Here is a 27,588-nt window from a genome sequence, read left to right as displayed (position 1 = left end):
GGCGGCTCCGCACACCCAAGATGGCGGCGGTGGAGCTGGAGTGGGTGCCGGAGACGCTTTATAACACGGCGATCTCGGCCGTGGTGGATAGTTACGGGCGGGCCCGGCGCCGGGACATCCGCTCGCTGCCCGAGAACATCCAGTTCGACGTGTACTACAAGGTACGGGGAGGCGGCGAGGGACGGAGCGAGGCTGGGCCTGGCCGGGCCTGGGGGGGGAGGAGAGAGAGAGAGGGAGGGAAGGTCCGCTCCCGGCCGGCCCCAGGCCTCTCCCCGGGGGGCTCGGCGGTGAGGGGGCGCAGGGCCTCGCCGCGCCCCCCCCCCCCCCCCCGACGCTGCTTGGCCGCCGGTGCGGAGTAGGGTCCGAAGGATGGGCTGGGGGAGTGAGGGCCTGTGTGGGGCCGCCTGGGCTGCGGCTGAAGGAGAGGAGGCTCCGGGGGGAGGCTCGGGCAGGGCCGGGGGCCTGCGGCTTCCCCCCCCTCCACTCGTGGGCGCCTGGCCTACATGAAACGCCCGGGGGCCGCGGGGAGGGAGGCTGGGGGAGCCCCGTTGCGGAGGATACGGAGAAGGGGCCTGTCCTTGGGGGCTGTGGGGTGAGGGCCCGGGGCGGGGGAAGATGCCTCCTCGCCTTTGGAGCCAGAGAACGGGTAGGGGCAGGATGAGACCAAGCTATCTGTGCTGGAATATATTTTTTTCCTTTTCTCTTTTTTTAATGTATTGGAGAAGGTGATGTCAGTGGTAGAAGGAGCAGAGTTTTGCCGTGCTCTTGTATCTTCTTTAATGGTCTGGTAGGAACCAGATGAAAAGAATTGAGACTCATTTAATGATATAGTTTATTAGCCTTAAATCATTCTTTCATGAAAGCGCTGTTTCTCATTCAACTGCCTTTAAAATATCCAGACTTAGAGTAAAAGGTACACTGAGATGGTCCATTAATTTCTATTGTCCACTAAATAGGCATTTCATCCATGTATGGGAACGGCTGGAAACGAGCATTCATCTGGGGAGAAACCATGTGTAAAAAAAAAAACTAAGATGGGGGATAACCCTTCTTTCCTCTGCCAGTAAATGTCTAAAAATCTAGGATGTGCTAAATGAATTAATTCTTTAGACGAATCTTTATGAATGAGGAGTAGCGGCCTATCACATATATATGGAGTAATAGTATTTATAAGGAAGGCTGATCTTCACTAGAGACAGGGAAATAGTTTTTACAGTGTTGAAACAGGCATGGGCATTTTCTGTATACTAGCTATTGCTTGTCTGCTTTACGTGTTGAGAAATATGGAAACCCCTCTCTACCACGTATGAGCATGCTCACAGATAATGATGTGGTTGACATATGGCAATCATCAGATAAAGACTAAAGATATGGAACTAACAAAGTGGGAGAATATTTTGGGGTTTGTTTTTAACTGTTAGTAGGTATGACCATTGATAAATAACCTTTCTTGGCATTGCCTGTCCTGATGTTCGTTTGGATGAAAGGACGGCACTCTGTGGCTTTTAAAAGCATAAAAACAAAACCTCCTTCTAATGACAGAAATATCCAAGTATGTATTATTCCCAGATTGTTTAAAAACTCATCTGTAGGTGAGCTTAATACATCTTGACTTATCCTTTTATTAGCACTCTTCAGTGCTTGCACTGAATCAGATTCATATGGAGTTGTGCCATAATGAAAAAAGAACCAGCAGTGTACATGATTTCTGAAGAGATATTCTAATCTGTTTGTTCTGGTTGTGTACATTGGTATGGTGTCATGTTGGGCAGATGATAATAAACATGCTATAAGTACCTGTCCTCAAAATAATGTTTCTGTTGTACTAATCACTAGCCAGTATAACTTTTGTTAATGACAGTAATTGCTTTTTCTGTTATTTCTCTGTTTTATAACAGGACAATCTTTGAAGTGTGTAAGGTGCACCTATATTCCTCTTACAAATACGCATCTATGAGATGTCCACATACAGAATAAATAAAACTAGCCTACACGGTGCAGTGAATGTTTTCCCATTGCTGCCAATGGTAGGCTAGTATTCCATGTCTTCACTACTCTGGGTTTTTTTATATCTTTTTTTTGTGTAGGAGAACCTCTCCTCTTTAATAGCCACATTCAAATTAGCTTATACATAAATGTAACTAAACCTTGGATGGGATGCTGAAAGGAAATGCGCAGCCCTTACTAAATGGTGTGCTATATGCAGAGATGTCTGCCTGCAGTGAGTGCCTCGAAGCCTAGCCCAGATTACAAGTCTCTTGGAACAGTGTTTGCATTTTTCTATGCACCTATACAACACTTAGTAACTGGTTCTTCATTTCTGTATTTGGATGGCTACAGCAATACAAACGACATAGCTGAATTAGGTTAGAATGAGGACAGCATTACACCTTTGGATAGTCCTCTCCTGTTGTGTATGGTGCTTGTTTTACTGTTTTGGTTCTGGATACAGTTATTTTCAAAATCACGTAGATATTAAATACCCTTTCAGGTTGGTGAGCTATGTTCAGTACATCCTGACCATCAGGTTCTTTAAAGCAGAAGTAGAATTTCCAAAGTCACTAACAGTCTTTAAAGTTAAGACACGCTAGAAGACTTTTAAATCCTTGTTCTGACTGCATGGTGGTGGTTGTTGCTGCTGTGTTGAGGGGGTGGCAGTTAGTTGTTTGTATCATATGGAATAGTACTTATTCTTTAAATACAGCTGAGGAAAAGTGATGTGTAATTGAGGATTTGCATGAATGTACTTGCATTTAGACCTTGAAAAAGATAGAGAATGGCTTTCTTTCTGTGATTATTAAAAGGAATAAAAATGTTTCCAGTCTTTCACATATAACTTGTAAATAATGGTTTCCTATCCAGGTATTAATCATGGTTTGTGATACTGGAGAAACTGCCACTGATTTTTGCAAATAATAAAAGGTAGTATCAGTCAGATTTTATTTTGATGCACAGGTGTTAATTGGCTGTTGCAGTACAAAACTTTTTTATCCTGTTCATTGGTGTGAACACTCGCCCATCTTGCATGGTTTGCCTACCTATTCATGTTGATTAAGAAGACCTAGGTAGGATCCAGTACTATTACAACAGCGGAGATAGTCAAAGTGCTATTATTTAAAAGGGAGGAAAATGCTAACAGAGTGTCTTGGCCTCTGTTTTTTCCCCAGGGTACCCTCTCATCCAGTGTTTGGCTCTATTGTCATAATATATTGCCTTTACTTCCCCTTCCTTAACAAATCCAATTACTCTTAATTCTACATATTCCAGAGCTGTTAACTTCTAGGACATGCCTTATAAACCTGTGCGTTTGCAGTTAACAATGAGGAATCAAACCTGGGATAGTGGCAGGATGTTCTTTGTTGCGAACTCAGTAAGAAATGGGTTCTGCTGCAAGGTGACAGAAGCAGACAGGTTCCTAATACTAAGCATATTTATCGTTCTGTAGCATTCTTAAACAATGACTAAAGCTTAAAAAAAGGCAATATCAAATAACGATGATTGTAGTAAAACAACAAACCTGTACTAGTCCAGCAGGATGTTACTGGATTTCTTTCAAGTGGCATTTGACTTTTCCTTGCAACCATTAGAAAAATAGTAGAGGCAGAGCAGAATGCTTGTAAGGATATCCTGGAAATTTTCAAGTCTACATTTGTGCTAAAAAATATTTAAATGTCTTATTAATCGCAGCTGTATTTTGAAGAGCTTAATAACTAGTATTGTTACAAGTAACACCTGCATCTGGGGGTGGGGGTAAATATGTGCAAACATAACTTATGTTGTTTCCTTTGTGTCTTTGCCAGGTTTATGTATATCCTGGTTGTGTTCTTTCCTAGTAAAACTAGTTAGGTTCTCTTTCTTGGTTTTTTTGGGGGAGAGGAGAGAGAGGGTGTCTAGTTTTTAGAAGCCAAAGAAAGAAATATGCTGGATCTCAGACAAAATGGGACGTGCCTGGCAGGTAGGCAGCATTTGCAAATGCCAAAATCCTGTATTAAAAAGTAGGTGACAACTGGAGTAAACTGTAAGTCCTCAAAAAAATCCACAAAATGAGGAAAATCGAATTATTATATTTTGTAGTTTTTTGGAGGTGTTTTGAGGGATGGTGTTCATGTAAAGGATCTAGTTTCTGTTGACAGAAATAAGATATTGAACTATCAAGTCTGACTGTTCAGTTAGTGTCTTATATAGAATTCAGTTCTTTAGCCCATGTCTCAGCTTTATCTTCTATTATGTGTAATTATCTCATTTCTTTAGTTCTCATGGTGCTTTTGGAGAGATACCGCTTCATTTGTTTGTGTTCTCCGTCATAGGTATTCGTTGCAGTTATGCGCTAGCAGGCGGATCTTGGACTTGTATTGGCTAACAAGGAGTTTCATCCAATGTTTATTTTCCTTTTGGAATGTCTTCTCTGGATTGTGTGTTTTTCTTTTTTTTACATAGATTTTTCTTGAAAATCATTGGGATGCAATGTTCTTTGAATGTTTTCAGATGAGATCATTAACCACAGGAACAATTGGACATGTCATTAATTTTAGTTAGTTAGTGCAGACCTGTAACCTTTAGTAATTGTGCTATGCTACCTTGTTTTGCATTAAAATTTTTAGGCAAAATCCAGAAGGTTATAATCATGCTTTCTCTTTGAATTGGTATATAAAACTTCTGAAGTGCTCCTACCTTGACGTGAATCAAAATACCAGATTTTGAGTTTACATCCTGATAGCTCCAACTTCTATAATAATGAGTGTAGCTGCAGTATCATGTCTCCTCACTGTATTCTGCTAATCCAAAAAAGAACAGGCATGGCTAATGAAAGCTCTTGTATTGCATCTAGGTATTCTTTGAACCAAACAAAACGAATAAACAGGAATTTGCTGACTGCTCACAACAAGGAATAGAACATCCATTCTCTGCATTGCAGTAGAGGTTGTTTTTACTGATGAAGAATCATTATAAGCATAATTTCTATAAGATTAGAATAAAACTAGCTTGTCGCAAGGCTCCAGTCTCCTGGGTGTTTGACAAGAGTGAAGAGGATAAGCTACCTGTGAAATGAAGTATAGCTGTGCTGCTCTAGTTTTGAGATTTCTGACCAGAGGAGTACAAACAAGGTCATAAGCAAGCAATGTATGAGGGAGGCAAAAAATCCTAGAGCGAATGGGTCATATTTTGTAGGACTTCTGCTGTGACTGATCAGTGTGACTTCACAAAGACTTAGTTATGTTCATGCTGCTGTATTTTTGGGGGTCAGAAATTAAATGTATATGTCGGAAACTGTCATGATTTCTGCATGTGTGCACACATGTATAACCATTCTGATAATCTGGTTAGACTTCCAGTGTGGTGCGTGTAGTAGGACTTCACTGGATACTGCTTGAATTAAACTGTATGCTTGTATTGCCCCCTCTTTAAATTAAAGCCTCACACTGAAGGAGAATCATCGCTTCATGAGTTTTTTCCGATTATTATTACTCTTTATTTTAACACATGCCTTATTTCTATAGTCTAAATTTAGACTAGAACTGAACCATCTTTCCTTGTTATGTCTTCGCTAGTTTGAAACTTCTTGCCTTTGCTTACCATTCTTCTAACTCAGTTTGCTTTTTTCTTTTTTTTTTGAACCTCTAACTATGGGGCATGTTTTCTAATCCTGATATGCTCTAGCTTCCCTGGTTTTTTCGGTATCCTTGTTTAGTCTTGGACACTAGAACTCATAATAATTCAGATAATGAGGTCACGTCATGAACAGAGGTGTTCAGCCCCTGCTGAAACAATAATTCCTATTTCCACTTCACTTCCTTTGTACTGATATAACTTCAAAGCAAACTGGGTTTCCCCACTTGCTACTGTGGAGAATCATACGTGTGTGTGACCGCAAGGCTCAGACTTTGTATCCCTTGTGCTGGACTCTGTGTAGTGTGAAACAAAAAACTTTGCTGATCGGTACAGAAAGAGGAGTGAGTGGCAAGATGTGGAGAAGTGCGCCGTGTGTGAAAGCGGTAGGCTCAGAGCAAAAGTTGTCTCTGAAGTTAGGCTTATTCAATAAGGTTGAGGTTTTTTTCTTGATTATTTATTTATTTGACTGAGGTTCATAAAGATCAGCCTTGTAATTGGCAGTATGTTTTCAAAGAAGAGCTGTAAAGTTTGCTTTTTTTAATGCCCTAAACAATATCCAATAGAACTAGCGCTTGTCCAGAGGCTTTGTAGATGGTTTTGAAATAGATTTAAAAGAATCGGATGTACCTAAATTTCTAACTGATAATTCTCCAAGGCTGTTCCTCCCCTCCCCGTCTATAATGAGTCATTTGTCAACAGATGGATTCAGTGCACTGTTGACTCTCAAGAAACTTTTTCCTTCCTCGTTAAGTAGGGAAGGAGGATTGTGGTTACAGCCAACCTTTTCTTCCTCAAATAGTGATGTTTGTTGGTTAAGTATACAGTCCTTCCCAAATTTGGCATGATATTCCACATTACATTATTAGACATTACTAAACATGCTGGGGAGCTCCTTAGAATTCCTTGTATCTTTTAATTCTTACTGAAATATCTGTATTTATTTTTCAGTCTTCTTCCAAACTGGAGCAATAGGAGCATATTTTTCAAATTGCGTATGCTACAGTTCCTCTTCTAGAGGGTCCTTTACAACTGGTTAGAATTAATCTCCAGCTGCTTTAAAATGTGAATTTTTTTTTTTTTTACTTTTCACTAGGTTTAGAAAAATCTTTTCTCTTGTGCTTGCACATAATGAAACAGCCCAGAGTGGTGGTGATACAAATACCGTATAGCTTTTTCTTTTGTGTTACAGCTTTGCTTTTGGTAGCAGTTTAACATATCTTTGTCTTTATCTTCAGGGGTTTGCTAGGAAGCAGTTAGAGCTCAGCTTAATCTCTCCAGAAAGAGAAATCTGACAAGAACTTGAATAGAATTACATGTGCATGGTGATATAATAATAGATAAGTTACAAGTTAATGTTATTAATATGTTTAACTGGGGACACCACTATATGCAGCTTTTGAATGTTTAGGTGGATGTGTTATGAGTTAAATATTAAGCCTTAGATCCTGCAGGAGGATCATGATGATTGTCTCACAGCTATGCAAAACAGTTTGATTGTGCATGTGTGCAGTAACACACCTATATATTAAACATATACCTTGGTTCCTGTCTTCGGTGCCAGAATTAATGTGTCGGTGTGAGCTGATGAAGTTGGAAGTCATATTGTAGGCTTTTATTCAGTTTTCTGTAGTTGAATAAAAATAAATCTCTGTTTAGCTCCAAATAGGTTACGTTTGTGTCTAAAAGACATTTGTTTCTTAAGAAAAGAATAGTTCTTCAGAAGTCCAAACCTCTGCCATTCTTGTCAGGGCATGTTTTTCTTGAATCACTATTTTGTTTTGTTTTTCTTGTTATGTAGCAAGGCTTGTGGTCAGGAATTTTGTCTCTCTGGAGCTTTAACAAGAGAACCATTTCTTTAGTGCTTGCAACTGCTTCTCAATGGACAAATGAGCGTTCCTGAATCTCCTGGAATTGCTTCACAGTTTGACGTATACTCGCTCACTATTTCCATGTCAAATTTTGTTTGAAAATACTGCTGTAACAGCTACAACAGTTTCAAGAGACTTCAAGCTGAGTTAGTTCCTTAAAAATGTTTGCCAGTATGTCGAGGGAAGGGGTGAGTAGTGTGGTAAATGTCCCAAGGATACTGTATTTCTGGTTATACCAGTGAAAAATAGGTTGGGTTTTTTCTGCGTGCCAGAATGGTGCAAGAGTTTACCTTTGAATTGGGATGAGAGGTGTGCAGATAGCAGGCTTGGACCTCTGGGCCGTAAGCCAAGTTTTACATGTGCCTGAAATAACTGATGTCTCAAAATTGAGCGTGTAGTTTGGGACCTCCCCTCTCCGTCCCGCCCAGCCGGGGCATTTATTCATTAGGAATTTAAGAATCGCATGTAACAGTGGGCATATTACAACATGTGTTTCCGTAACTTCATAAATATATTCATTTTTAAAAGTCTTACTACAGTTAGTATTTGGTAAACTAATATCAGAGTAATCTCTGGGATTTTTAGTTAGCACTGCAAGATGGTAAGGGGAAATGCTAATGTACTTGGTTGAAAGCCTAAATGTTGAATATGTGCTAGTACTTTTGATTCTTTCAAGTCCTGATAAAGTAGCTTGGATAGATGTCTTAGTTTTGTCTAGATATTATCTTATTAATTATTGATAAGTTATCCACCTTCAGTTTGGGGCCTGGAATACTACGCAAGATTTAATCCTCTTTTGATTATGGAAGATATGTTTTAGGTTTTATAGAACGGTTACCATTAGACAGCTGTGTTGAAGAAAATGAGAACACTTAACCATGATTGTAGTTTTTACATACACCAGACTGGATGTTCTTTCACCGCCAGAGAGAATATAGCTTCAGAAGAAACTGATCTCTTTGAAGTACAGGGACATGGCACTGTTTTATCTGGGGAGTAACTTTGCATGCAGACTTGCACTGCTTTTTAAAAGAGTTCCTTTTTTTCCCCTCAGTGAAATAGACGACTAAAAGGAAAACATTCATTTCTGGCAATTGACATTATTAGGTCAAAGTATTTTTGAAGTTTTTTGGTAGGTTCTGTTGTTAAAATAACAAACTGGCTGTGCTGTAGAACCAGTGTCATGTGCTTTTATAAGAAGAGATGACTAAAACTAAATTTCTGGCTGGAGGAGATGTTCTCACATGCTTTGTTTTGAATACTAGTTCATCTCCTTCCGGTGTCCCTGGAGAAAAAGGTGAACCAGACACAAGACACTTATCAATAAAAGTATTTTAAGAGATTATTAAATCTGAGAGGAATATTAAAGTTTTCATTAAACCTGTGCTTGTAATTGAGCATGTCTAAATAATGTGTTCTCTCGGCCTTACTTTTGCTTACGTAATAAGAGTAGCTGCAGTCCTCATGTCAAAGTTCCTCGTAGCTGTAAAACCTGCTTAGATGGCATGGAGGACCTTGCTGTAGGTGTGAATATGCCCATCTTGGACAGTGTAGGTTTGCATGTCTTAACATACGGGCTAGAAATTAGGATTTTGTGAATAACTGTTAAGGGTGCAACATAGTAGTGCTTTACCTGCGTGCTCGTGATGGTGTGAAACATGAGTGTTTAATCTGGTTTGTGTCTACTGGTAAACCGTAGTTTTCCAATCCCTGCATCGCATAGCACAGATACCACAAAAGAAGAGAAATGGATCTTGAATAGCCTGTGTTGAAAGATGCAGCTTCTAGAGCGAAGTGCCTGTGAGACATGAGCTACTGGCTTCTCCCTTTTTCCCCATGGAGTTACTGCCTCACAGAAAGATTACTTTTTTTAAATAAAGGGGGTGTGTGTGGTTTCTTTTTTCTAGAACACCTAAAATAACAAATGGCTGTACTGCAACAGTCCTGTATGATCCAGTACTGTACCTCTAGCAGAGGCTGGTGATGGTACATATGACTATGGCAAGTGTATAGTGGTGCTTCCTTAGGTTACGTACCCTGCTTTCAGTCATTTGTGGTTCAGGGGCTTCAAGATATCGGGAATTAATAGCCCGCAATGGATTTTTCTGCCATATATTTGTACAGTCACTTTTGTACCTATGTAAATTCTTAGTATTTATAGCATAATGCGGCAGATAGTTCTGCAGCTTAACTATGTGTTGCATAAAGAACGGTCTCCATGGTTTGTTTTTTATGAACAAGTCAACTGATATATTTGCTTCTCTGCAGACACAAATCAGTTTGGGCATAAAACTAGCCATTGCTTTTAATAAATGCATGAACAGATTCACTTGAGGTTCCCCATTTACTTATGCAGGAAGTACTCGTGTAAGCTCAGGTATTAATGGGTCAGGGCTCGTGCCTGTCTTCAGCTCTGGGTATTGGTGAGTCACCCCTTGCAGAACTTGTGGGTTTGGGGTTTGTTTATATATATTTATTTATAAATAATATAAAATCTATTTGCGCTGCTGTATGCTAGATTCTGATTCTGTGTCATTTAAAAATGTTTTCAAAGCATTTGGTATCAAGGTATTTTTTGCTGACTTTAGGGGTTTCTTGGTTTTTGTCTTGGCTTTCTAGCTTATGTGTTGCAGTGTTTTGATGATGCGGGTGGATGTAGACACTTGAAAATACATTCATAGATAAAAAAACCCCTTGAAACCACCTATGGAGCTCTCATAGCTTGTGTGCTCAGTTTCTAAACGCTGAAGTTGTGCTCCTGTGTGGAGATAATGGAACTATTACTTCTTAGTCTGCTGTATTTCAATACTTTGAAGTCTAGATTTAATCATAAGTAATCTCTACTATTAAGCTAAATTTCCCAGAAGAACTCAGTCTTAAATTTTGAAATTTATTTTTTATTTTTCTTTCAGCTTTACCAGCAGGGCCGCTTATGCCAGCTGGGTAGTGAATTTTGTGAACTAGAAGTTTTTGCAAAGGTGCTACGAGCTTTAGATAAAAGGTAAGTGTCTTAGTATAGTTATAATTCTCATTTCAGCTCTTACCTCTTGGTCTAGGTTTTGAATTTGGAAGATGTCTCTAATTTTCTTGGTCTTACTAGCCCATCTAATAACCGTAAGAATATCTTGTTAGATTTACAGGTGAACTTTTAACTTACGATGTGTCTTTGTCTCAAAAAATAAAACAATCAGAACTTCTGTGTAAAAGTACCGAGTCAGCTGTGGTACTTGGTTCCCAAAGTGCTTGCTTTGTTATTGCGATGCAGTCAGTTGTCGTGGTTTAACCCTGGTGGACAGCTAAGCACCACACAGCTGCTCGCTCACCCGCCCACCTGGTGGGAGGGGGGAGAGAACTGGAAGGGTAAACGTGAAACTTGTGGGTTGACATAAAGACAACTTAATAATTAAAAAAAGAGGAAAAATAAGACAAGAAAGAGAGGAGGAAAAAAAGCCCAAACGAGAAAAACAAGTGATGCAAAAACCCCCAGTTGCTCACCACCACCTGATCAATGCCCAGCCAGTCCCTGAGCAGTGGCAGTCAAAGTATCTGTTTCTTGGTGTTGTAGCAAATCCTAAGTGAAGAGTTATCAAGCTGATAGGATCGACCCCGTTTAAAGAGTTTTCCTGTCATTAAATATTCCAATTTGTGGTGTTATGCTCAGAACTTGACTTTTTTAGAACAGATTCTTTGTAACCAGAATAAGCTTTGAGTCTTTAGGCATACCTCCATCCCATTGTTTGCATGTTTGTGATGTTAATGGGTTCGTCACTGCTCATTTATCTGCAATTTCCGTGGGAGTTGTGGGGTGAGGGTGGATTTGAGGCTTCCCCCTCCAAGTTTTAGCTGAAAATGTTGTTTTCCAGTTTTAATATTGTGTGGGTAGCTTGTGTTTTGCTTACACTGGAGGGGTGTCCTTGTAAAGAACTTTGTGTACACTCACTTTATTTGTTGGATAATCCAACAACTGTAATCCATTAGCCTTGAGATTGTCAATTATGCTTGTATTCATCTGGTTTTGGTTTGAGAGAGGGTTGGAGTCATTTCTCTGAATCACTACTCATTTGAATTCATGGCACTCAAGAGCCAACTGACTGCAGTGTTTTAAAAACTTCATGTGTAATCAAACTCTGTTTTCTTTTGTTTCAGACATCTGCTTCATCACTGTTTTCAGGCTTTGATGGACCATGGAGTAAAAGTTGCTTCTGTACTGGCCTATTCTTTCAGTAGACGGTGCTCCTACATAGCAGAATCGGATTCTGCTGTAAAAGAAAAAGCAATCCAGATTGGTTTTGTTTTAGGTAACTGGTGATGATAGGCTGTTTAAAGCATGATACTTTCTTTCATACAAGCTTCAGTTAAGCTAATGCTAATTTTTTTTTTCATATTAATGTCTGTGATTTCTTTTTAAAGAACATCTGTGGGTTTTGGAATGTAATTTTTAGAAAACTACTTTGTGTCTTTAATATTGAATTTTAATATCTAAGAACATATAGGCTTATCTTTGCTATTTCAAATGTTTTAGATTTAAAATTTGTTTGCAGATGTGATGCTTAACATTAAGACTTTGCATAATTTTAGTATTGGTAAGTATTTCTTGACAGAAAACTGTAGGAAAACTATGTAATACCAAAAGTCATCCTCAGTTGAAGGAGAATTCTTCTACTCTTATGTTTCATCCTTTTCCATTCAGGACTGGAGGGTTTAACCTAGACAGGATTCCCGTATGTAGTACGCAGTTCTGTAAAATAAGTAGTAGTCTTACAAGACTTGAGCAAACCCTTTTTCTCTTAAAAAGGTGTTTTGCTGTTCAAATTTCTGTTCTTGATTATTTCTTTTTTTTTCCCAGGGGGGTTCCTATCAGATGCAGGCTGGTACAGTGATGCTGAGAAGGTATTTCTTTCCTGCCTTCAGTTATGCACCCTTCATGATGAAATCCTTCATTGGTTTCGTGCCGTAGAATGTTGTGTAAGGTGAGCTCACCTTTAATTCCTGTATGTCTTACTGTGAAATACACAATTAATATGTTACCAACTATAACTGCCTTGGAGCCATCGAGCTTCAGATGTTCCCTTTAGGATTCTGCTGCACCAGAATACTTTCCTGGGTGGAGCTGAAGATCAGAAGGTGCTTGTTTTACGCTAATCCCTGGGTTTTCAACTTGTAAACTGGCAGCACAGTTCAATGGAAAAAAAGCACTGTTTTGCCTTTCTGCCTAATATACCATAGGTAACAGGTACTGGACAGTAAGAGTGGGTTTTGCATGTGAAGGAATGTTATGTGTTGGTGTTTGCTGAAGTTATATTTACTACAAGAAGAATTTGCCAAATCCAAACACAAATGATATAAATACAGTTGAGCAGAAATAGGAGAACATACCTTTCCTGATTCCAGATCCAGTGAGTTCTCTTGCTCCATGCTAAGCTATTTAACTGTGTGATTAGGTAAATATCTAGATGTCCAGTTCTTGTGGACACCTTCAGCCACAGCTTAAACACTCGGAAAAGGATTTTTGCTTTTAGGAGACATTAGGGTTTTGTACCTGCCTTGTTTCTCAAGGCCTGTAGTGGGGTCCGTTGAGATTCAAGTTCCATTCACAGAGGCCTCAAAGATTATGACTCTTAGTTTTTAGTTGCTCTGCTCTTACGTCTGTGTATCTGGATGCGCACTATACTGATGCGGTCTGCAGCAAGCAGCCAGGTTGTTTCCATTGGTAACACCATGACTGACCTCTTTTGTGTGCTACAGGTATACACTTGAATTACCTGGGTGCTAGTGAGCATAATTAAAATAGGATTATTTTTTTAGCTGCTGTAATGAACAACAAAGTATGTACTGTTTTTATCTGAATATAGGGCAAAACTTGTTTTGGAAAACTGCTCCAAAAAACCCCTGCATCTTGTTTACGGTTGGACAAATATGCAGAGAAAATGGGCTTTGCCAGTACAGCTTATTTTGTGTGCCAACCAGAGGGCCATGGCAACGGTTGCTGCTCTGCCTTGTCCTGCCCTGCCAGCTACCACTGGCTTTCATTCCAGAAATAAGATGATGCCAGTAGAAGACTGGGCACGCACATTCACCTTCCTAGAACTGGGGAATTATAGCTATAGCACCACTGTTAGTACTTGGTCCTTTGCCTTCTAATTAATCTAAAAAAAGTTTCCTACTTGTATCGGGCTCTTTGGCAAACTGGAGAAGTTGCCTTAAAAATAAACTCCCTCCCTGTTTCCAAATAGGAAAAAAAAAAAAGGTAAAGAGAGGAAAAAAGGTAACTCTTTCTCTGTTGGACAACAGCATACAGCCCACACAGTTGTGGAAAGAAGATTTTCATTTTGTGTTAGAAAAAAACATCCTGTTAGGATGGACCCTTCTGAAAGGGGGATGTTAATTCTGTTTGGGTAAAGACAGCCATTGTTCTTTGTAATGAAAGCTGATGGCCTGCATGTAGCATGAAGTCCCTCTGGGCGACAGTGTGAATGAGGAGACAGTGCTTTATGTTCAGGCATCTCCCAAACAATCAAATAACAGCATTGTTCAGTTGGAAATATATCACATAGGAAGAACTTAGAACACTTTCAGAAGTGCTAAGTATGTAAAATCTGAAAAGCTTTTTGTGGGAGAGAGCAGTAATTATACTCGGCTTCGAAGTCATGAGGCAGCAAGATAAACTTTTTATTGTTACCATCTAATCCCTGCTGTAGAATATCTTGTTCTTACTGCTGTGCTTGCAGTGGAGTTAGGTGGAGAGAACAAAATTTAAGCCCAGCTTTTGAAAATACGACACACTAAAAAAGTGGCTGCTCTTATTCTAAAAGCTAGGAAGTCTAATCTCTGGGAGTTTAATACATTGCATTATTCACAGAATACAGTTTAAAAAAATGTAAAGTTTTGTGGTGTTTAGACATAATTTGGTGTTTCTTTGTACTAGCAGTAGTAAATTATATGAAGTATATTATATATATTATATATTATATGAAGTATATTATATGTAAAGTAAATCTCAAGTTAAACTTGAGAAAATTTGAAGATTTGAGATTTCTGCAGGCTTGTATACTACTTTTCTGCATGTGTTGTGCTCCTTTTGGTTTGCTTTCTCTCATTATATGTTAAACAATAAGGTGTAAATATATATTACAAATACGTGGTTCTCCCACTTCATTGTTTCACATTTTGCTGATTCTAGTTTTTTTCTGATGTTTTCAGACTTCCTAAGCTGCTCTGTAACATTGTGTTTGCTATGTTTGTATGCTCTTAGAGAATTATTTTATTTGGGTGGGGGGCAAGTTATTCCCCAAGAGCTATTATTGCAGACATCAAAGAAGATTCATAGCTATTAGCATAAATGTCCTAAGGCGTTTGTTCTTCCTCTTGGCTTTATCTTCTAAAATTTCTTTGGATTAATAAAGGATTTTTTTGGTACTCAAAACCGGCTCACATAAACTCTGCTTTATCCTAGAGGATTGGGTTAGGTTTAGCTTGGTTTTTTGGTGCATTTCTTTGTTTTTAGACACTATCACTGAAGCATCCAGACACTGGATATTATCTTTTCCAGGCGCTTATCCAAATTGCAGTACTATCCCTACTGGCTTATACCATTACATGGGATTTCAGCCCCATATTTTTGATGTTGCATAGCAGCTCCCAGTTGAATGGTGTAGGCAAAATAGTTTCCCTCTTTAGGGGAACTGTAATTGCGTAGTTCTTCTCTCTAGTTTCTTTAAAATTCCTGTCTCTCATTGCTTGAATGTTTGATAGTTTTCTGCTGCCTGTGACCAAGAACACAATGCACTTCTACATCATGTTTATTTCTCAGACCTTATTTAAGGAAGAATGTGGTCGTTGCTGTTTTCTTTCTGTTTTTGAGCCGTGTTGTTGTGTTTCTCATTGGAAAGCTGGTGTTTGTTTACGTAGCTTGTTTCAGGGTTTTTTTTTGAAGTTTTTTTTTCTTTTGATCTTCTCTTTGTGTGGCTAATACACATCTGCTGTGTGCTTGCCTGCCACTCCCTTCTTGTGAAAATGTGAACTTTATTTCCTTTCTTGTTAGTGTTTGAGTTTCATGATACATTTCAATAGGAAAGTATAGGAGGAGGCTATGTTAGAGGCAGGCTGAATTTATAGGACAAACTATAGAAGTATTACTTTGCTATTGCAGGAGGCATGGCTACAATAACTTATAGATCTCTACTCAGGTGTGGAGAAGGGAAACTTTTGATCAAAAACCTCACTGTTCCCTCCTCCCCCTTGTAACAGTTTACTGGAGGATCTATCATAATGTATCATAAAAGGCATATAAAGTGCTATACCTATACATTAGCTCACACTTTCAGAGTTTCAGCCTCTCCGCAATACAGCGTTATGTTCTGCTTCGCTTCACTTTGTGTATTTCTCTTCCTGTGTTACGTTGTCCTCCTGATTTGCAAAGGCTTTGCCTGATGTTTTTCAATCTCTCTTACTCATTGTCTGATTTACAGGAGGGAAAATGGAGGTTAATTTACCAAAATTTCATGTGTGCTAAATAGCAGGCATTTGCAGTAGGGAAGGAACAGCTGTCTCCTCTTAGCCTGCAATGGGTAGGAATACAGTTCTGCCCTTTTGGCTTGGAATATTGGTACACATTTGGCTTGGTACGCATTTCTGATGTATCTCTTCAAAGTAAATAAGCATCAGCTTACACTTACAAAAAAAACTTCTTTACTTTTGTTTTAAATAGATGCCACAAGCTGAAATTGTTACTTCTCTAGAGAAACAAGAGTGTGTTTCAATAGTGCTGTGTTTTATTGTCTGCATTTGGCTGTCATTTCACGAAGCTTCTGTTAATCCTTTGGACGGAAAGGCAGCGGGTTAGGAGATGGGGCAAGGCGTGGGGAGAGGGTTTTTCAGAGTTGTTGTGAACTGGGTCAACAAAGTAGTCTTTTCTGGTGGTGCTAAGTCAGTGCTGGATATCATGTCAAGTGGACATGATTGAATCTCTTGTGAAGACACCCCTCCAAATCCTCCAAACAAAAAACACCCACTTGTGAAGCATGTGCTATTTAAGGTCTGAGGAAAAAGTGCAGAGATGCATGAAGACTAGTTATGTCTGTAATTATTCAGTGTCTGTTTCAGTTTACCATACTTTGGGAAGGAGGTAGAAGGGATTTAATACTGTATATTACAGGGTTTTGGAAATGGAAATTTATCAGCGTTGAGAAGAATGGATTTTATGAAAAATAAAACAAAGCCACCACACCAAAGTGGTTCAAGCATTGGATATGTAAAACTGCGTCAATATGTAAAATCATTTGACATCTCCAACAGTAAAAATTCTTGCCATGCAAGAGACAAAGCATGGTGTACTGAAACAATATTCTGTAAATAGTTCTTCTGTATTACTGAATTCAGACAGTGCAATTTTGTTGGGATGACAGCCCAGTTCTATTGTAAGTATAATACCGAATTGTAGATCCATGGCACTTTTGCATATTGAAATGATTTATTCAGACACCGTTTAGAAGATCTCTTTACATCTTCCTAAGGTTGCTGCATGTTCGAAATGGTAACTGTAAATATCACTTGGGAGAAGAAACATTCAAACTCGCTCAGTCTTACATGGACAAACTTGCAAAGCACGGTCAGCAAGCAAACAAAGCAGCGCTCTATGGGGAGCTGTGTGCACTGCTCTTTGCCAAGAGCCACTATGATGAGGTGAGTGGGATTTTGGTTTTGTTTTTCTTCAGAAAACTGGTTATGAAATCTGCTAGGACGTTCCATGACAGGCTCATTATTCACATTATCTTTCTAGCTAGAGTTCCTGGTCTTTTGGTACCTGTGTGGCAGTACCAGAGGCATACTTGATTTATCGACTCTTCTTTCTATGTACTGTTCTGAGTTAGTCTACAAGCTCTTAATGGTACTTCGACCAACATTAAGAAATGATGTGTGATAGATAACCAACACATACTACCAATCTGTAAATGAAATATTATCAAAAGCTTATTTTTATAGGTAAAAATGAATAGCAGAACATAGGTCACAATTCTTTGCACCCATTTTATAAAAACCTGTGACTTAAGTGAACTGCTGTGTAAACTGTGGTTTTCCTTTAGCTCCTAAGTACACTGAGCAGGAAGCTGTCCTACACAGTAGGAATTGTGAGGATTATTTAAAGCTCATAAAATACCCTTTTTGGTCTGTAAAAGGTAATACAGTCATTGTAATAATACATAACTTTAGGCTAGTATAAAATACTTACTTACAGATTCAGTATTAACCTTAAGAGGGCTTTTTAAGTCTGTCTTTTAAGACTTAGCTGAATGAGTTTCATTATGCATAAGCAATTAAACAGAATTTTTTAAATTTTGTAATGTAAATGACCAGTTTATTTTTCAGAGCCAAGTAATATTTTTCTTAATGTTGCAATGTAGTGAAGTTCCAGCTTCATTATGTTGGTAACTCTTTGTTCAACAGGCTTATAAATGGTGTATAGAAGCTATGAAGGAGATCACAGTTGGCCTGCCTGTAAAAGTAGTAGTGGATGTTTTACGGCAAGCTTCAAAGGTGAATTTATAATCTTCCACATTTCTTTTGTAACTAAATTACTACCAGGAATGGGTGAGGATGGGTAGTACCTCCCAGAATACTTGGGTAACCGTGTCCGTTTCATGAGCCTTACAGCTTGTTATTTGTGTTTAATTGGTCCACCTCAGTCTCAGACCTGGGGGGTTTGGTTTGTTCCTTCTTCTTGAAACTGAGTTACAGCTGTTCAAATGAACATCATGACAAAGTTAACCTGAGAGCTTTCCATAAAAAGGTGATCTGTTCCCCTGTTTGATCTAGACTAGGTATGGTACTAGCCCTTTAGGCATTTATGGCAGAATAAAATAGAAGTTTATTAATGTTATCTGTGAACCTTTTCTTAAATAACTGACAAGTCCTTTGGCAACCGTGATGATATTTTAAAATTAAAAATAGTAGTTAGCAATTGGGCCAGTATCTGGAGGAGATGAGTTCTGAGTATACATCTTTTCACATGCTTCATTTCAACCTGTTTAGGCTTGTGTTGTAAAACGTGAATTTAAGAAGGCTGAACAGCTGATAAAACATGCAGTATACCTTGCCCGGTAAGTGGCAGTCCAAAAAAACCCCTTTTAAAATTATGCTTAACTTGCCTCAATTTGTAATATAAGTATGTTTCTACAGGGAGCATTTTGGAGCCAAGCACCCCAAATATTCCGATACGCTACTAGACTATGGATTTTACCTGCTCAATGTAGACAATATATGCCAATCCGTTGCAATCTATCAGGTATGCAGCAGGGCTAAATGTCTGTCTTCAGTTTCTCTTGATATTCGTAATCCCTCAAATGTTTCTACTGAAACTCACATACAGTTAATTCATAGAGATAGATAATAGTTGATGTAATTACTGCAATGCTCGTTCTTTAAAAAAAAAAAAAGGCACCAACAACAACCCAAACCAAAACCCACCCCCACCTATGGATTTTTGCTCTGCCCACCCTGACTCTTAAGTAGCTTTTATGTATTTACTGCCTCAAGTATGTAGGTATAGGCCTACAGAATTTCAGAGCCAGTAGATTTACTTTTTTCCCTTTTTAACAGTGAGAGAGATTCATTAGGGTTTTTTTCCGTATTAACCGATGAAACTGTATTCTTGTAACTCTTTCAGACAGCTCTTGATATCCGGCAGTCAGTATTTGGAGGTAAAAACATACATGTAGCTACCGCTCATGAAGACTTGGCTTACTCTTCCTATGTTCACCAGTACAGCTCTGGAAAATTTGACAATGCACTGTAAGTACAGTGGTTTGAGGTACTGGCAGCAAATTCAGTACTGTAAATGGAGAAAAATGTTCTTGAATGATACAGACTTTCCAATTAGAATTTAAATGTGTCTGTTTATTGCATTAATGTTTCTAATACTTTATCAGTCAGCTGCTAACTTGTATCTTGAATTTTTTATTTGAACTCTTTCAGATTCCATGCTGAACGTGCTATTGGCATTATTACTCACATTCTCCCAGAAGATCATCTTCTCTTGGCATCTTCAAAGAGAGTTAAAGGTAGTACCCTTAATTGCATTACTGGGACAGTTGGAAATCAGTCATTCAGATATGTTTATCCTGTTCCCTAACAGAGGCAATGTAACTTGAGGCTTTTTTCTGGAGGTCACTCTAGAATATTCTTTGTAGTCCTCGGTGTTCTCTGTCACCACACTTGTAAAATACAAAAAAACTTATTTAAAACTTAGCCGGAAGCCTTTTCCCCCCCCCCCCCCCCCCCCCCAGGTGGGGGTGTGTGTGTAAAAATACAGACTATAAAAAATATATGTTGGGAGCTTGATATCTGATCATACCGGTTTGAAAACAGTTTGTAATAAACACAAAGCCTGATTAGACATCTCCTGAGATATCTTGGGTAGATGGCTTTCTGCTACCTACTGTTAACGTCTCTCTGTTTGGAACACAGTAATGTTGTGGTTTTCTCTCCTATACTCAGCACTTATCCTGGAGGAGATTGCGATAGACTGTCACAACAAGGAAACTGAGCAGAGGTTACTTCAAGAAGCTCACGACTTACATCTGTCCTCACTCCAGTTAGCTAAAAAAGCCTTCGGGGAGTTTAATGTACAAACAGCAAAACACTATGGCAACCTTGGAAGACTGTATCAGTCCATGAGAAAGTTTAAGGTACGATTATGTTGGTGCAAAGGTCTTGACTTAAAATCTGCAAGGCATCTATAAATCTATCACAACAAACGATGATTTTCAATGCCCACAATTTATAGCTTCAGTTGGTAGTTTTATGGTTGGAAAACTTTATAATTCATCTCTCCAAAGCTTTGTGCAAAAATAACCCATTAAGATGCATGATGCCTTCAGAGACGGGGTGACAGCGATTTTGATGACAAAAAGTGATACTATTTGCTGATCTGCTTAACTAAATTTGGAGAACTTGATTTGGTTTTGGCTTTCTTACTTTTGCCTTTTATAAAATACTACAAACTATTTAGTCACTACACAGTTGTGTTTCTTTAAACCTTCCTCTTTTTTTTCCTCTCTTTTTATGGCATGGTGAGTGGTGTCTGACTGACCTCTGTGAATTTGATCCTCATAGGAAGCAGAAGAAATGCACATCAAGGCAATTCAGATTAAGGAGCAGCTTCTGGGTCAAGAAGATTATGAAGTTGCCCTGTCAGTGGGTCATCTAGCTTCTCTTTATAACTATGATATGAATCAATACGAAAATGCTGAAAAGCTTTATTTGAGATCCATAGCAATTGGTAGGTGATTCTTACAACGTGTTATTTTATACCAGTTTTAACACTACAGGAAACATTATTAAAAAGCATATTAAAGTTTTTAGTAGAGAACTTAATGGAATGCAAGTTGTTTATTGCGTATGTGTTTTCAGTCGCAAGTTAATGCTGCTTCTTGAATGTTCTGCTGGGGACTGAATTCTGGAATTGTGTTATTTTCAGTGCTCCATCACAAGTTGCTCTTGAAAGCATCTGGAAACAGACTAATTAACAGCTTGGGTGTTAGTCTTTAGACTACGTTTTGGGGTTGTGGCTAGAACTTAAGTGCAGAATGTAGTTAAATTTTGAAAGAAATGGAGAACTAATGTGCCTGTCAGTCTAACTATGCTCTCATTCAATATTTTTTTTTTTTTGCCCATTATTATTTGCAGTGAACTTATAATTCCCAATCAAATGCATCTTTGGGCCATGCTGTCTCAAAATTGAGCTGCAATCTTCCTTCATACAGTTATGTGCAGTGCATTACAGAAAAGCTGATGATTTTAAAGTAGAAAACTGAAAAACAACTTCACTGTTTAAATTGAGTTTGGAGTGAAATTGGGACACAAAATGACTGCCTTCTTTATATGACTGGTAGATTTCTATGCGTGTAAAGCTATGGTACAGTTAATGATCTGATTGTAGAGTCCCTGAGGACAAGTTACAGTACCCTTAAAGGAAAAGGTAGCTGGAATTCAAACCATCATCCAGGAAGCTTGCCTGTTGCTTGTGTTCTTGATTAATGTAACAAACGTGATGATTTGCCATAACGAAAAGGTCCACGTTGTTGGTGAAAAATGACGTGAGAAGTAAGATGTGACGTATGGGTGGATTACCTTTTTAATTTTGTTTTCTTTTGGATTTCTTTAGGAAAGAAGCTTTTTGGTGAAGGATACAGTGGACTTGAATATGATTACAGAGGTCTCATTAAACTGTACAATTCCATTGGCAATTATGAGAAAGTTTTTGAATACCACAATATTTTGGCTAATTGGAACCGGTTGCGGGATCGGCAGTTCTCGGTTACAGATGCTCTGGAGGACGTAAGCACCAGCCCTCAATCCACTGAAGAAGTGGTCCAGTCTTTTCTGATGTCTCAGAACGTTGATGGACAGAGTAGCTAAGAACTTGGTCAATTAACCAGTTAAGGTTTTTTCCCCCAGGTTACGGGGGAAAAGTCATACTGTGAACTCTAAACCATGTAGTTCTCTGGGGGCTGGAATTTGCATTGAAACACTGGTCCAGTCTACTGAAGAGTGCCCATACGGATGAATGTGTGTTAAATTCTTATCAGCATGTGTATGGCATGTTTAGTTCGGCTCACATTTTTAACTTGGTATTCCCGAAAACCCCTTCTTTCTCTCTTCTTTCAAAAGAAGCTACTTTGCAGAAAGTCTGCAAGAAAACATTAAATAAAACTGTTTGAGTTCAAAAGAGTTGCATTCTTATTACGAATGGAAGGTTTCATCAGGAGCTTTCTTCTGATACGTAGAAAGAATAAATGCTGTACCGCAAGAAGTTAGACGAGAAAGGTCTTTCTACTGTATGCATTGTAGCAAGGTTAATCGTAAATATCAAGAAAAGGGAGAATGCCCTAGCCTTGGCTGCTGCCTCGTGAAGAAAAGTGGCAAAGAACCACTTTGGAGAGCAACATACTCTTTGTGAACCGCCATAGGTTGTTAAGCAAGTAACCACCGTATGTTGTTGTTAATATCCTAAACTGGACCAGTGTTCATCTGAGTGATAGAAGATCCAGTAGACCAGCAATCTTAGTTTCCTTTGGTACCAACCAAGAGTGCTAATCTTCTTCTGAACAGGACCAGGAAAATCAAAAGTGGACCAGCCTGCTAGAAACAGTTTTTGGACCAGTGGCTTTAATTTAATATTTCTGCCCCTGCATTCACTTTTACAGTAGGATTATTTCATTTAGATGTATGATCAGTGCAAAATTATATTCATGTAATAGATACAAAACTAGGAAGTGAACGTTCTTTAGCGGTTGCGATGGCATGTCTTTACCTAGTAAGCTTAGACAAATATTAATGTCAATGCCACAAGCAAAAACTAGAAACGCTTAACTCTTTGCTGCAGCCATCTTTTTTTTTTTTTTTTTTTCCTTTTTGAATGGGCTTACTCTAATAATTGAGGCAGTAACTTGTTTATACCAGTTAATAGTTTTGTATTACAATCCAGTTCAATTTTATGTTTCTGGAGAACACAACTTATTGTATAGTTTGCAGGGGTCAGCGGAAAATGCCAAAAAGCACAACAGGTCTTTTTTTTGTGATGCTTCATTTCTACATTAAACAATAGTACAACCAGAAACCGATTCCTTTATATTAATTTAAAAAGCAGAAGTCAGCTGTAAAGATCTTTAATAATGCCTATCTCACTAGCTTGTCTTAATTTTTCTTCTGTTGGGGGGCTGCTTGGTTGTGTGGTGTTTTGGTTTGGGTGTTGTTTCTGGTTTTGTGTTTGGGGTTTTTTCATGTTGAGGTAATAACTGATTTGCAAGTCTGTGTAACATGGCAAACTAGAAACAACTCCCTGCTGTTACCTCAGCTCTTCTCACGGCAGCACAAAGAGTGCTCCTATGGCCAGGATTCTGTCAGTTTGGGGGTTTCTCCCTTCCCCCCTGTTTTCAGGGGTCTGTAACTTGGCTGTGGCGGGTCAGTCCAAGCTGAGGCTCAGCAAGCACGGTTCCTGCAGGACTTGGGCTGGATATTTTGTTTGGGGGCTGGATTTTAATTTGTTTATGAAGTTTGGGACAGGGAAAGCTGCTTGTTGATCTTCAAGAAGGAGTGCAGAGGAAAAAAATAGAAACTTCGGACACGACTTTGAGCTCACTGGCTCTTTTAAGAACTGAAATTTTACAGGCCAATAGTTCATATACTGGTGCCTTCAAGTATATTTTTGGGGGAAAGGCTGAATAATACCTACTTTAAAATGCAGTTGTGTAATTAGTGAATGCAGGTTTAATGATTGTGTACCTGGAATATCTTCACTGATGTGAAAAGAAGTATTTGCATTAAAAAAAACCCTGTGGTATTAAGACTTAGACTGCAGTATATCCTCAACAGCTGTTCAATGAAAATCCAGTTTAAAATTGTGTGGATTTAAAATCTAATGTATTTATAGCAATTTTTGTTTACGACTGCTTTAGGTACTACAAACAAATTCAGCTATCTACAAGGCAAAACATTTTTATCCCTGAATGCCCATACAGCAGGGCACTGATAAATTAATTTAAAAGTTCTTATGAATTCTTTTCTTAAGTCCTATTAAAAGTATTTAAATGAAGTATGTAATACTGGTGTCGGGACTTAGGCAGGGAAGGTGTGCTTAAAATTGTCCTAAAGCAGCTGTGGAACTTCTGTACTGCAGAAGCGTTTAAAAGCTTCAAACTGGGTACGTGCATTTACACTTATATTTATCTGGAGACCATTTATTTGCTCAGGGTTTCCAGTCTGGGGTCTCCATTCCCCGCTTTTGACTAAGGAATCTCAAAGATCTCAAGGTTTTGTGTTTGGGATGAGGAGCATTATTTGACCGATAGCAGTGAAAGTGGCCTACGGGAACCACTGCTGTTCTTTCGGCTCTGGTTTGTGTACGCGTTTCATGGTTTGCCTTCAAGTCAGGGCAACCAGGAGAGCTTCCAACGTGGGGCAGGCTAGGGAGGTGTTGTGCTTCTGTCGGGTAACCAAATGCATTGGTTCAATTTCTGCAATCGGTAGCTTTATTCTCAAATCTTCCTGGGTGGATGTACTTCTCTGTCTTTCCTAAAGCTACTTCACCAGCATGTGATACGCTTTGGTGCATTGGCTTGTCTGGAAGGAATGAAGGTCCTAAAAGTCACCCAGAATTCTCTTTGATAATGGACTTTGGCCAAGAAATGTGCCTTGGCCAAGAGTAGCTGCAGTGATCCTTGTAGGAATACTAGCGTGCTTTTCATGTGACCAGGTTAAATCCTCACTTGACTCTTGGGTTGAACTTCTCGTTGTAGCATCTCCTCAGCTCTAGTCATGCCAAGGCACGTAAATTCTGGAGAAAGGTAGCTGTAGCTGATTGCTAAAGTCGCTAAAGCACAGGAGGTTTGCAGAACAACTGTGCAGCAGCCCACAAAATGCTCTGTTGCCCGCTCTGCGTGCCGTAGCTTGGAACCTTCACCTCGTGCTGTCCTTGCTGCAGATGTAGTACTTATTCTCCATGTAATAACAGAAAACTGACCTTTCTAGTCTCTGGTTCTGTATCTCCTAAACTGAGTTCTCGGAAGATGTCTGTATCGGCATCTGGAGACCATTTGAAACGTTGTGGTGTTAGTCGTTAACTCCTGTTACTGCCTCTGCTGTTACGGTTTGTTGTTTGATATTTTTGAGGCAGTAGGAGTCCAGTTGGATGACTTCAGAGGAAGGTAAAGGACTTGTCCCTCCGTGCCAACGTGGTTGGAGTAGATCTTGTGGTATTACTTCGGTGTTTCATGACTTCTGCACCAGGCAGAGCTGAAGGAGCAGAGGGCGCGATCCCCTACGTTCTCCATACTGTGCGGCTTTCCAGCGCAGAACTTGCCAGCGCAAACCCTGCGCCTCCCTCTCTCCCCTTAGAGGCAGAACCGGGGCGTTCCCCTCCCCTCGTACCCCCAGAGCAGGTTTCCGTACGCGTCTGAATGTAAGTATTGGGGACGGGGGCTGTACGTTAGCCTTGCGCGTGGGGAGAGCTCGTGCCCCCCCGTGACTCAAGTAGCCAACTGTGAAACACCAGATAAAGCTAATGAATTATTGGCATTTTGTAGAGGCCCAAGGCACCTACCGCTAGCTGAGCAGGTGCCGTTTGGTGCTGGCGTTAAAGGGGGAGACCTGTCAGTGGAAATCCAGTGAAATGCATCTTCCGAGTTTTTCTTGAAGGTAAGTAATTTAATCACAGCAGAGTAATTGGATGCGAGTGGTGAGGACAGGCGTCACCTTAAGGAAAATTATTTTAACTATTGTTTAAATGAAACCCTTAAGATCTTATTTTCAGCATAATGTTGTTTGAATCAGTAACTTGTATGTCCTGTTTTATGCAAACGCTGCAGTTTGTAAAGAGAGGGAGGAAGGTGGATTCCTCCGCTCTTCTGGGGCTGGGGCTGTTCTGGGTGACTTGTTACGGAAGGGGAAAAGCACACACAGGCTTCAAGAGCTGACAAAAGGGGAAGTTGCAGAAAGATATTTGAAAATGAATATATCCCTCAGCTACTTGAAGTAAAACAAGTAGCCACTCTTTGGCCCCAAACTGGTGTTTGGTCACTTTTATAGCATGATATTAATTACAACCAGTAAGTGTCTGCCTCGGTATCTTAGTCTTCATGTGCACTCTGTACTCTGTATCGATACCTATTGTTTAAGACTTCCTTTCTGTTTGCACACAGTTTTTGTTAAATAATTTTGAAGGGGTTTTGTTGTTGAAGTGTAACTTATTAGGACAACGATGTTCTCTTGTAACTTTAAAAATGAAGTTTTTCTTTAAATGTGCTGCAGTCTGAAGTTTGCTAAAGGTGCCGTTGTGCTGCTTCTCATGGTACAAAAAAAAAAAAATGCACATTTCACTTGATTTCCTTTTTACAGTCCTACGTATCGGTAGGGTACAAAAAGGAAAACGCAGCGTGCCTAAAACATGATTGAAGCTATTGACAAAAACTTTACTTGATTTATATGGATCGGATTTGACTTTGCAGGCTAGCAGCAAATGGCGTGGGGGAGACATTGCCGTTATCAGTCTTTAAACGGCGATCCTTCCCTCCGCTGCCTGTGCGGAAGCCCTATTTATCTAAGGATCATTGTTTCCCTTTTTTCCTTACATTTTATAATACGAAAATTACTGGCCAAACGTTCGTTGCAAATCTGACTCTTCGTTGTGGGTGTTTCCGTGTTCACCACGACCGGCCTGTCGCACGTTGTGTTTCTTGGCCTCGCGAGGATTTCTGTGAGAAGCGGGGAAGAAATTTCCTTTACCCAGAAATAAACTAAACTACGTACGGAAAAATTGGCGGCACTGGTAATGCTTTTGTCCCAAAATCTCAGGAATGTTTTAGGCAGTGGAACAGGTTTCCCTTCAGTAATCTCAAGGTGCGTGCTCTCGGGTCTTGTTTAACAATATTTCATTGCAATCCTAGGTATCTATAGCATGAGTGGCCTTAGTGGGTTTGTTGAAGTGCACATTTTTTTTTTTTTCCAAAAGTAAATTTTAAGATGAAAAAGATATATACTATATAAATATATAGAGATATTTAGAAACTTGGTTTGTGGTGCACAAGTTCAGTGTTGGATCGCTAAATAATTGTCGCAGGTACCATACGTGTAACTTTTTTCTTTTATGTATATTCCTTTACGGGAAGCGATGTTGCCATGGTAACTACAACTTTACAATTTCTTTACTACTTAATGATGTGAATGAACTCTACATTTTATTGAATATTACCAGGTTCAGTACTATTTTTATACTTTATTGAACTACAGGGGATTTTAATTTAATAGCGTTTTAAAAAAGATGTTGCTTGAACTGTATAACTGTATAAATCGAACTACTTATACAAAAACCACCTCTAAACCCGAATCTCTACCTGTAGTGCCACGTTCACTTATATGAGAGTATCTTGCTCATTACTAGCCTTTGAAGACCACCCTACTTGTCGTGTCGAGACTAACGTTTCGTATCCTACTTCTCACAGACTGCAGTGCCCGACATTCTTTGTAACCATCAAACCATACTATGTTTGTAACCAGCATTGTGATATTCTGTAACTGTATTGCTAAAATGAAATATTGACCTAATAAATATAGTGTT

The 27,588-nt window shown here is 39.2% G+C and overlaps 1 protein-coding gene across 1 annotated transcript; it reads left to right on the top strand.

Annotated features, from left to right (window-relative positions):
• Window positions 1–27,588, top strand: APPBP2 (amyloid beta precursor protein binding protein 2). Its single transcript, XM_075517753.1, has 13 exons — window positions 1–161; window positions 10,391–10,479; window positions 11,625–11,776; window positions 12,325–12,448; window positions 16,991–17,159; window positions 17,922–18,011; window positions 18,507–18,574; window positions 18,654–18,759; window positions 19,141–19,265; window positions 19,449–19,534; window positions 19,971–20,161; window positions 20,589–20,754; window positions 21,640–27,588. Exons 1-13 carry the CDS (start codon window positions 21–23, stop codon window positions 21,891–21,893), a joined length of 1,761 nt encoding a protein of 586 aa, XP_075373868.1. The 5' UTR covers window positions 1–20; the 3' UTR covers window positions 21,894–27,588.

Source organism: Mycteria americana, chromosome 15 (assembly GCF_035582795.1).
Source record: "Mycteria americana isolate JAX WOST 10 ecotype Jacksonville Zoo and Gardens chromosome 15, USCA_MyAme_1.0, whole genome shotgun sequence".
NCBI classification, from domain to species: Eukaryota; Metazoa; Chordata; class Aves; order Ciconiiformes; family Ciconiidae; genus Mycteria; species Mycteria americana.
The sequence above is the reverse complement of the archived record's forward strand: the minus strand, read 5'-3'. Positions and strand labels throughout refer to the sequence as shown.

What these genes read in the sequence shown, in the direction of transcription:
- APPBP2 (XM_075517753.1), top strand. Translation starts at nt 21, where the DNA reads ATGGCGGCGGTGGAGCTGGAGTGGGTGCCGGAGACGCTTTATAACACG. An exon ending in AGTTCGACGTGTACTACAAG is followed by an intron (nt 162 to 10,390) that starts GTACGGGGAGGC and finishes TTTTTCTTTCAG; the next exon opens with CTTTACCAGCAGGGCCGCTT. An exon ending in CATGCAGTATACCTTGCCCG is followed by an intron (nt 18,575 to 18,653) that starts GTAAGTGGCAGT and finishes ATGTTTCTACAG; the next exon opens with GGAGCATTTTGGAGCCAAGC.